Below are 11,700 nucleotides of genomic sequence, written 5' to 3' on the forward strand. Positions count from 1 at the left end.
CGGCATCAATGGCCCAATGATGTGAACCACCCTGAGCCCATTCAGAGTGACAAACAGCCCCAGTAGCCCGCAAAGCCCCCTACACACACTCTCACGTCATCTCACGTCCTCCTTGTCTCTCTCACTCTCTCTGTCTTCCTCTCTCTCTCTCTCTCTCTCTCTCTCTTTCCCTCTCTCTCTCTCGCTCGCTCTCTCTCTCTTTCCATCTCTCTCTCTTACTCGCTTTCTCTTCATCACTTTTCTCTCACACATTCCTTTCTTGTACACATGTGCTCTGATGTACATGCGTACACACACACACACACACACTTGTCCTCATTATTTAGGAATATATATTCTCATGTAGTCACACATGATTATAATAAAATAATTAAAACATCATGCTCGCTTTCTTCACTTGAAAAACTTCAGGAGGACAATATTAAATTAAAGAAAACCTCAGTGAAATCGTCATTGCATCCGTAATGACTAAGAATGAAAGTACTTATGATCCCTTTATGTCAGACATGCCTTCTTAACTTTGGAGAGAGGATTTAACTGAAAATTCACATATTCCTGTATATGAGTGGGGGGAAAAAACCCAGTCAAAGGCTGATTGACACACACACACACACACACACACACACACACACAGAGAGCTTTCTTTTTTTGCTGCCACTAACGATGCCCCTCCTTCCCTGTGAGTGCTCGTCAGTGGGGCTGAGTCGGTATTACTTTAATTAAATCAGCCCGGGCTTTTCTTGTCCTCCTTTTCTCGGCCGCGGAGCAGCGAAATGGCTTGATGACAACATAATTGCAAAAGAATCACAAGAGCACCGCAGCCAGACACCGCACAGGGAGTGCAGAGGATCTACTATAGCCTTCCTTTCTGTCATACACCCCCCCCCCCCCCACACACACACACACACACACAAAGTTCAGGAGTAAGGCAATCAGACACATTCACGACATCAAATTCACACAAAAAATAATTGTGAAGCAATTATTATTTCCAATTATAGACTATGCTGATGTAGTATATCAGAACTCCACTGAGACCTGTCTTAAGCCTTTGACTGTTGTCTTTAATAGCATTTGCAGATTTGTGTTGAAATGTTCATGCAGGACGCATCACTGTATCCTGTATGATTCATTGAATATTCTGTCACCCAACGCCAGGAGACAGTTTCATTGGTTCCAGCTTATTTTTAAGTGCATACATCTTAGTTATCCACTCTACCTGCAACAACATTTAATACCTTACCAAACAAACTATAGTTTGAGGCACACCAAATATCTATCATTTACAGTACCACATATCTCCAAAGAAAGCGGCAGGCGTTCATTTAAATACAAGGCTCCCTTTGACTGGAATAGCCTGCCTGGGGCCTTAAGATCAATTACATCTTTGAGTCGCTTCAAGACATCTTTGTTCACATATCTGAAAGCAAGTAACCGTTGTAATTGTTTTCATTAATGCTTTTTTGTGTGTCTTTGATCTGTATGATCTGTCAATATGCTCTGTTATAGATATGTGAGCGTATGTGTCTATATTTTCGTATATGTGTATGTATGTACTGTGCGCATGCATATATGTGTCTCTGTATGTATATATGTGGATATGTAGATGTATGCTTGTTGTATATATGTGTATATGTATGTATTATTAGGGAATGGGAGCTGTTGGGTTGGGGGTGGGGGAAGGGGGCTGTATGTGAGTGAATGTGTATGTTGTATTGTACTGTACTGTAGTATCTTGTCCTTGTACCTTTGTCTTTGTCCAGTCCTATCGAGGACCCTCTCGAAAATGAGATGCCACATCTCAAGAGGCATTCCTCTTTAAATAAATAAATAAATACACATACTCTCTCTCTTTCTCTGTCTCTCTCTCTCTCTTTCTCTCTCTCACACACACACACACACATACATCCAGCAAACACAAGTATACACACACACACACACACACACACAAACTCATACCCTCTCACAAATACAGATACAGATGGACTTTTACAGATGGACAAAATTATCAAAATATTTTTTCATCAGTTTAAGGTTACTTGACATATATTAAGTAATGTCAAATAAGTACTTGCCATATATTAAGTAATTACAAAATTAAACTGCCCATACATCACTGTAAATATGTGCGTGCATACACAAACACACACTTACACACACACACACACACACACACACACACACACACACACACATTTGAGTAGCCCTGCTCTCCTTCCAGAGAGCTGGAATTAGATATATGTCTTTGAGTGGGTGAGCATCTGAAATGCATGTGTGTGTGTGTGTGTGTGTGTGTGTGTGTGTGTATTTAGTGGTCATAGCGAACATTGAAAAACAGGAGAGTCACACGTGGGATGAAAAGAAAGTGAGAGAGAAGGAGAATCGGGATCTCAAGAGAAGAGAGGGACAGTGTATCGATGTGGATGTGTGAGAGAGGGAGAGGGGTAGGCACTATAATGCTCTTGGCTCTTCAACTCAGTGTATCGATGTGGATGTGTGAGAGAGAGGGAGAGGAGTAGGCACTATAATGCTCTTGGCTCTTCAACTCATCTGAAGAGCCTTTTACTGCCTGAGAAAATATTTGTGCGGTGAGGATGGCTGCCTCTCTGTCCTTTAGACAGGGACACTCACCCTCACAGCAAGAGACTTAGGGTGTGTGTGTGTGTGTCTGTGTGCGAGTTTGTGTGTGCGTGTCTGTGTGTGTGTGTGTGTGTGTGTGTGTGTGTGTGTGTGTGTGTGTGTGCGTGTGAAATATCTCAAATCTGTGCTTCCTTTCTCAAACGAATTTCATCATTTTATTTTCTAGGACTACATCTGTGGAAAAGTGTGAGTATGTGTTTGTGTGCTGGTGTGTGTGTGTGTTTGTGTGTGTGTGTGTGTTTGTATGTGTGAGAAAGATAGATAGAAAGAGAGAGAGAGAGAGGAACAAAAAGGAGAGGAACAGATACACATATGCATCACTCTTTCATGGTGTGGAGGGAGAATGAGTCAGATGGACAATGGCATTGTGCCGGACCACTTAGGGCCCAGAAGGTGACCAAGAGGGCAAGCAAGGCTGGAAATCACTCTGCTATTACAGGAAACAAAACAAATGCAATCTGCTGCTCCTTCATTGCATGTGTGTGTGTAAGGGAGACAGAGAATGTGAATAAGCATGTGTGTGAGTGTGTGTCTGTGTGTGGTGGAGTGGGTGGTGGGGTCGTCAAAAAGCCGCCAGCCCCCTCGTTAGCCAGTACGAGTCAGCTGGGGTGTGTGTGTCTGTGGGGGGGATTAGAGTGGACGAGAGAGCGAGGGAGCAAGGGAGGGAGGGAGGGAGGGCAAGTGGAGGAATGTAATGCTCCCCTCCTCTCCCCACTTTCTCTCCTCCTCTTCTCCTCTATCTCTCCTCTATGACGCTAATTGCTTCAGAGGGGAGAGAGACCGGGTCTTAGCAGGGTGGCTGCCATCACATATGTACTGCATTGTTTTCCTTTCTTTGCCCTCTCAATGATGCTTGTTAGGCATCAGAGATGAGGTCCCCTCCCTCTGAACTACAGTAGGCTGAGCGCTGACGACCCTAAGACACTCAAAGACAAAGACACACACACATGTGGCCACACAAATACTCTCTCTCTCTCTCTCTCACCCACACACACACACACACACACACACATACACACAAATACACACACACACACACACACACACACACACACACACATAGTTCAGGTCAGGAGTAAGGCAATCAGACACATTCACCACATCAAATTCAGTATCACTTTTGTCCATATCTGTCGTAGCATAGAGAAAGTTTGAAGTTGTACGTTATGACGTCCCCCCCCACCAATCCACTGCTGTGACTACCTTCTATTAATCTCACAAGACAACAAAACAATAAGAATGCCAAGAATACCAAACTGCCAAAAATGGTTTGATTCTATAATTCATGCTTTTTCTTTTTTGTGTCACTGTTGCCAGGGTGCCAGTGCTCGGACGTGGGAAGCCCCCCTCCACTCCACCGCCACCACCCACCCTCCTTCCCTCCACCTCCCTCAACAGGTTGTCGAAACATTTGTAACATTTGGCGCCTACAAATCTCCATCCGTTTGCTGAATAGAAAGCTGCCCAGAGGGGAAAAAAAAGAATCTTGCACGAAATCCCATTCCAATCCCCCCCCCCCCCCCCTTCACACCCTCCCCGCCTCCTTCCTTCTCCCCTCCAACCTCGACGCCCACCCCACCCAGAAACCCACCCCATGCGCCACCCTCGCAACCTCCGGCAAATCCCCCTTTATACCATGGCGGCCAGATGGGGCCAGCAGAATAATAGCCAGAGCCCAAAGAGTCCCATTCAATTTGTCCGGCCGTCTAAAGGAGCTTGTAAGCTTTTCCATTTGCAGTTGTGTTATAGTAGCCATGGGAGGCTCGCTGGTGTTAGGACTTAATTATCTCCTAATGGGTGTTATAGGGATAAAGCCCTGCATAGACCCCAACAGCCCAACACTTCCCACAGAAAGAGCCGAAGGAAGGGGAGAGGAGGAGAGAGGGAGAGAGGGAGGGAGAGAGGGGGAAAGGATGAGAGGGTGATGGGACATCTATCTTAGAGCTAGGGGAGCGGTGAGAGATAATCTGAGTTTTGACAGTGTCGTGCAGATTTACGGAGGGGTGATGTTTAAACTACTTAACATCCACACAGGATGATCTGATCACACACACACACACACACACATCCAAGCACAACCAGACTGGTGCACTCACACTTCAGCACAGTTCCTCACTCTCAAGAGGCTGAGAGGGAGAGCTCCATTCGAATGCCTGCCTGCGCTGGGCTCAGCAGCCCCAAAGAGAAAGTTCTCTCGTCTTTTTTGAGCCCTTTTCTTCTTCGTCTCCCCCTCTTTTTTACTTTGGAGGAAGATTAGCGGGATTAAGTATGGCTCACATATGCTCCCCCTCACTATTGGCATTCAGTACGACACAGGCTCGACTGCCACACACACTGACCGAGAGAAAGAGAGCAAGAGAGAGAGAGAAGAGAGAGAGAGCGAGAAAGAGAGAGAGAGAGCATTAGAGAAACAGCAGAGAGAATTGATGCAAGGACTTGGAAGACGAAGGTAAGCAATAGGCAGGAGGCAGGAGATGGTGATAACAAGTAACGGTGTGAAAGGACCTGACTCTGCGCTGAACTTACAAGGATTACTGTGGAGAATTTTTTTAAATGAATATGTCTCACTCAGCAATCGAAAAGATACAGTAGGCCTCCCAAAAACAGTGGAAATTCTGAAAAAAAAACCAAAGCCATATAAACCACTCAGGTGGTTTAATACAGTGTCAGTGAACTGAAAGATTAGGTTCATTTAATTATATACAGTTGGAGGACACCTGAGCAATTAAAAGTTTTCACCGAACTTTGTATACTGGTACATACCTGCAATTTTGCAATTGTTTTAAAACCGACTATTTAAACTATATGAGAGGGCTACACACCTACACACACACACACACACACACACACACACAGACACACACACACATCCTAACATCATTATCTCATAAACATAATGACAGGCAACAGGGCCAGAGGGCCAATATGGGGGAATTAGCGCCTATGTTCTCTCTGTGGCAATCCTGTTGCCAGTGTGCACGCTCAAATTCACTGCGAGGTGGCAAAAGCTTTCCAATCAGCCGTTTGGCTCGGAGATGGAGAGCCGGTGCACTCCTGGACCACGAGATGCAAGCACGCAAATAGCTAAATAAATAAATAATGATCAGCAAATGAGCGGCATGTAATTGTGAGGCGCTGGCCAGCTGTGAAGGTGCTAATGCCTCTCATCTTTTCTCTCTCTATTTTGTGCACCTGAGCTGTGAAATTAAAATGTCTCCTGGCTCATTTGAAAGGCCTCGGTACGGCATTGTGTTGGCTGGCTGCTGAGAGCGGTTGGGTCTACGTTCACCTATTTCTCCTCTTACACTCTCAATTTTATCTACTTTTGCAGACTGACTGTTGTCTAATAAATAGCACACACACATACGTACACGGACAAGCGACTGCTGTTGGCTGGAGCATCTTAGGTGGTCAGCATTGACTCTGGCTCATCCCCATTGGGGGCAGCCGTGGCCTACTGGTTAGCGCTTCGGACTTGTAACCGGAGGGTTGCCGGTTCGAACCCCGACCAGTAGGAAGTGGCTGAAGTGCCCTTAAACAAGGCACCCAACCCCTCACTGCTCCCTGAGCGCCGCTGTAGCAGGCAGCTCACTGCGCCGGGATTAGTGTGTGCTTCACCTCACTGTGTGTACACTGTGTGCTGAGTGTGTTTCACTAATTCACAGATTGGAATAAATGCAGAGACTAAATTTCCCTCACAGGATCAAAAGAGTATATATACTTACTTATACATATCCTCCGGCCGTCAAGAAATAACCAAAGACTTTGTCAAACTGTTTACTGGTTTACATTTCATGATATAAACTGAGTTAGTTTAGATGATTCCATCTGACAACATATTTAGTCAGGTTAGTTCTTTCAACAGGCATTGCCAATTAGACAATGAGTCAGTCAGTCAAATCTTGCAGCTATTTGAAGCAGTCTGCTGCCAATGCAATCACATATCTGATGGCCTCTGACAGCCCCAGTGAACACAAGTGTATGAGAGTCAAATACTTGTTTCACATCATACCCTGTCAAAGAAGATAATCAAATAAAAATAATTGAGAATATTTTAAGTAAATGCCACTGGTTTTTAATCCTTTTAGTCATGGTAGTATGCCTGTGCATTCTTGTGCGTGTATTTTTGAGAAAGATGAGTAGGCCATCACATCCCGCATAACAGCACTGCCAAAGGTCAGAACAAAAATGCTCTATAAATAAACAACCAAATTCTTAAAGTGGCATTTCCCCACGTCCTAATCTTTTCTCCAATGCCTGCCTCACTTCTCCACCCACACATATCGCTTGTAATTACTCCTGAGTTGTCACTCAGTCTAGCTGTAGCCTTTGTTTGTGAGTGACATTTCAAATAATGATATATAGCTCCGGAATAAACTGAGGTGAAGACAAGCCAGCCTATGCGTTCTTTTGTGCCTCTTCCGCCTCAAATATTTCAGTCCAGGAATCAATATCTATTAGCCTATCATTAGCAACTTGTCCAAGTCAGTTTATCAAGTTGGGGCTATATAATGATGTCAATGACATGCGACAACGGCACCTTCATCGCGTAGCCTACGCCTGCCCTGCAGACATTTTGCAGACTATTGCCCGCGGCCTATTAAACAACTTCAGACAAACGTCGCTTGCTCATAGACGAGGGGAAGTGTGCTTCAAGCCTTGATTGATGCTACTCGTATTCCAGTAGATTTTGCCCGGGTAAGTGTGAAACTGTGTTAGTAAACACCTCATGGCTATTCTGCCAAGCACACAATTAACACACTGAGATAAAAAAAATAGTCATTGATTGAGGCTCCCTGGTTTTTCGGAGAGCGCTCACTAGAGACAGAGCAAACAGTTGTTTATGGCGCGTAATAAGTCAATCACCTAATCGTTCCTATTTTTGACATAAAGATTAAAGAACTGCAGGCTATGCCTCAAACATGCCAGCAGCTTAACTAGGTAACTGACGGGCAACCAATTGCTTTTAATTTACACACACTTTATGTGCATGCATCAAATTGGTATCTACGTTATTAACGTTTTCTACACACACAAATGTGCATGCTTCAAATTGGTATCTGCTGTCTCAAGATTCACCAAATAACAACTCCCAATACCCAATTAATGGCTTAATATCTTAGGCTAATAATTCTGTCAGTGGGATACTATTTCTGCCATATCTGAAGTTTAGGTTAATAGTTTTACACTTGACATTAGTTACCTCCTTCTTGACTCTGAAGACATTCTTTGTAAGAGGGCCACTGCACAGCGCGGGTCCATATTGGGCTAATTGAAATGTTACGGATCATAACCGTTAAAAACAAATTTGCACGCTTCGTTTATTAACGATTTAAAAGCACTTTAACGGCTAAATTCAGGGCTCGCGCCGTCAGCTGTTGGGCGCCCGCAGGGGTCGCCGGGTTAAAACAATAAGCGTCGCACTGCCTGAAAACTGCAATCAGCGCATTAACTGTGTGTGTCCCTGTGTGAATGCAAGGAAGACTGCAATAGAAAACAGACATGGTAGCATATTGCTATGAACTCCTATAATAATATATTGTTTTCAAACTCAAGGGCGAAAAGACAGATGAAGTATGGAAATTGTATAGCTTCTAGGCTATTTATAGCCTATTTACGTAAGCATGGCATTCTGTGTTTTTGTGAAGTCATATGTTAACGTGCAAGTTGCGCGTGCAAACCGTTGGAATTTTTCTTACAAAAAAATGTGAACAGTAGGCTAATTTTGCACATTAACTTCAAATAAATGCAATAATAATAATAATAATAATAATAATAATAAAAACAATGTTTTTAAAATATATATATATAGTTTTTTTTTAGGTTGTGTAGGAATGACTATTTCACGTTCTATGTATGAATCGCCTATGCATGTGTGCAAGCAAAAAAAAAAAAAAAAGTTCATGTGTTTCTTTCAACGGCTCATATACTGTCCGATACCTAAACTTGTCACATGTTCTATCTTGTTAGACCGTTGATTCTCTCAGAACCCGGTCCGCGCACTGCCCGTAATTTAAATCCACCAGTGCACCCCAGGCTGCCATATGCGGAGTGTGTCTAATTCACTTAATGAAGCTTCGGTTTCTTTGTAATGACATCAGATTTGAAGACCCTCGCTCCTTCGAGCCTCCTCCCCTTCGTTTCGCTGGAAGCAATCCCATTGGTTGTCGTGAGGCAGGCATTAAAGGAGCGATATTGTCCCATACACTTGCGACTGGGTTGCTGGGGTCCGCTATAAAACACCAGCGTCACCCCGGGCGTGCCAGACTTGCTGTCATTACTGATCTGGAATAACAAGTTGACAGTGACACTTATCCTCATCCACACCGGCTCCATTTGATCTTGGTAAGTTTTCTTTCCGTTGTTCAGTTTATCGCTTAATTGAGTTGGACAGTTTTATTTAGGCACTTCGCGCACTTAAAACTGGAATGCAAATACGTGTTTTTTTGACACATTGTATAGTTAATAAGCACATGTTTCAGCGTCTCTGTTTGAGTTAAGCAATAACTAACTAAAATTGACTCTATAAAGTTATGTTAATGTGTTAACACGCATCTCTCAATTTACAACAGACTTAACTCAAGAAAGAAACTTCAGCGCAAATAACTATGGACTCCGATGCGAGCCGAGTATCCAGCCGGCCATCCTCCCCTGAGGCGGACGATATTTTCCTCTCCATGAAGAAGTCGGTCGGCTTTTCTGGCGCTGTGTCATCCACACAGAGCGACTCTCCACCCGACCACATCGGGGACCTACGGGGGATATCTAGCGCGGAGGAAGAGGCGATGTCCCTGAAGATGTACAAGAAAGATCGCAAACTGCTCACCGAGAACGAGCTGCAGACCATGCGCTTGAAGATTAACAGCCGCGAGAGAAAACGCATGCACGACCTCAACATAGCCATGGACGGGTTGCGCGAGGTGATGCCCTACGCTCACGGGCCCTCCGTGCGCAAGCTCTCCAAGATCGCCACACTTTTGCTTGCGCGAAACTACATTCTCATGCTGAGCAACTCACTGGAAGAGATGAAGAGGCTCGTGAGTGAGATATATGGCGGAGGCTCCGCCGGCGGACACCACGCGGGGTTCCACCCTTCTGCGTGTGGGGGCTTGACGCACTCTGCAGGCCCGTTACCGACTCACCCGGCGGTCTCCCACGCCTCTCACCCGGTTCATCACCCTCTTCTCCCGCCTGCAGTGTCTACGGCTTCCCTCTCAGCGCCAGTTATCTCAGCAGTGGCCTCAGTTAGATCCCACCATGGACTTCTGAAGGCGCCATCAGCCGCAGGCCCTCTCGGTTCCGTGACCAGCTTCCAGCACTGGGGCGCCGGGATGCCCTGTCCGTGCAGTATGTGTCAGGTGCCCCCTCCACACGTGTCTATGAGCACTTCGAGTATGGCACGGCTCACATCCGACTCCAAATAACTTTGTATGTCCTCAGCGGCCAAGAGGAATGGACAGAAATTAAAACAATCTGTTGCTCTGATCACGGCCAGTGGCGAAGGATCAGTAATCCATTCTCATGTTTCTGTGACTGAACTGTATATGGACCGATATTTACAATGAAACAATATTTACAATGAAACTTGGATAAACGCCTCTAACATAGCATTTTCTAACCTTTCTTCAAAATAGTTCCATTATAATTATTGTGATACTTTCATATGCTGTCTTTGAAATAGCAGAAATATAATTCCCAAAGAGGTGGAATGGGATCCCATGACTAACCGAGTGGAAAACGGTATTGTGTAGCATTAGTCAGTTATATTTATAAGTCGATTACTGGTGTTAGATCTATTCGAATGCTGCCACGTTTCATGCGGGCATTTGGGGAAATCATCTGATGCTCGGTCGTAAATAGGTCTCATCATAAACATGAATGGACATTACATTATACCTGTAAATATGTAGATTCAGAATTGTGTTTATAGAACGAGAGATTTTATATTAGACTCCTCGGCTAAATAGTAGGGTCAACATCGTGCAGAACAGCACGGGCTCTATATGTTTCCTAAGTCATATTCTCTCTGGTTTCTTTCCTCGTTTCCTTTTTAAGGATTCTTCTTCCTTACATCTTTAAGAAATAACTCTCTCTCTCTCTCTCTCTCATTTGATTTGCATACTGTCACTGCCCGACGAAAAGAATGATCACCTCTTTATTTTTTTATATAAAAGTGCGAAATGATATTTATTTACATATTTTCGACTGAACAGAAAATGAATGCACGGCGAATTGTGATTTGAAATGTGAAATAAAAGTTTTACTGGAAATTTGTGTTTGAATTTCTTTGTATAGGCTAACAGAGTAAAGCCAAAATAAGAACCAAATTGAAATATAGCCTAGACATTTGTTGTTAATACAACCTGTTGCTTCAGCAAAACCATTTTAATTCTTAGGGATAGTCTATCTATAATAAAAGATTCAAGTGCTATAAAACATAGTTTAAATTTAGAATTGGAGTTTCCCCAGAAGTTTTTGTGGTTTATCATTAGCCCAAAATCGTCAAAAGACGTAATTATTCTTTAATCATCATCACTATCAGAATCATCAATTTATTTAAGACATGTATAACATTTCTGAATAATCAGCGATAGGCCAGTTTAAATAATGTTTATTTCAGAAAACTATTTTATTAATAGCCTGACAGTACCGTAGTTTAGAGCTCGATAAGATACCCACTCCTCCCCCCTCGGGAGTTTTCCCAACATATTATGATTAACAAACAATGATTGCACTGTCTAGTCTCGCGTGTATACATTATATCAAAACAAAGAGTCCCACAATAGCAAGATTCTTTTCAATGCGCATTCAGACAGTATTTCTAGACAGAAACTTCGTAAAGACCTACTGTTTATGATGCATTCACATAATGACATTTTATGCTAGTGGCAACCTAATTTTTTAGCGCCTAAACACAAATCCGTTACTCTCTGAAAATTGTTATGGTCTCATGTCATTTCAGCAGTTTCAGCATGAATGGTTTGGGTCTCTAATTAACCAATTTTCTGGGAACCTACTTGTACCAGTGATATTATAATATTTTTCATAGCTTTAGTAGGC

At 43.5% G+C, this 11,700-nt stretch overlaps 1 protein-coding gene across 1 annotated transcript; it reads left to right on the plus strand.

Annotated features, from left to right (window-relative positions):
* Positions 1 to 9,245: 9,245 nt before the first annotated feature.
* Positions 9,246 to 10,064, plus strand: olig2 (oligodendrocyte lineage transcription factor 2). Its single transcript, XM_076262564.1, has one exon. It carries the CDS (start codon positions 9,249 to 9,251, stop codon positions 10,062 to 10,064), a length of 816 nt encoding a protein of 271 aa, XP_076118679.1. The 5' UTR covers positions 9,246 to 9,248.
* The last annotated feature ends 1,636 nt before the right edge of the window (positions 10,065 to 11,700 follow it).

The sequence above is a fragment of the Alosa pseudoharengus genome, unplaced genomic scaffold, assembly GCF_046254945.1.
Source record: "Alosa pseudoharengus isolate Yale_2024_CS ecotype anadromous, Long Island Sound unplaced genomic scaffold, YU_APseudo_1.1 YU_APseudo_1.1_scf_3, whole genome shotgun sequence".
Lineage (NCBI taxonomy): Eukaryota > Metazoa > Chordata > Actinopteri > Clupeiformes > Clupeidae > Alosa > Alosa pseudoharengus.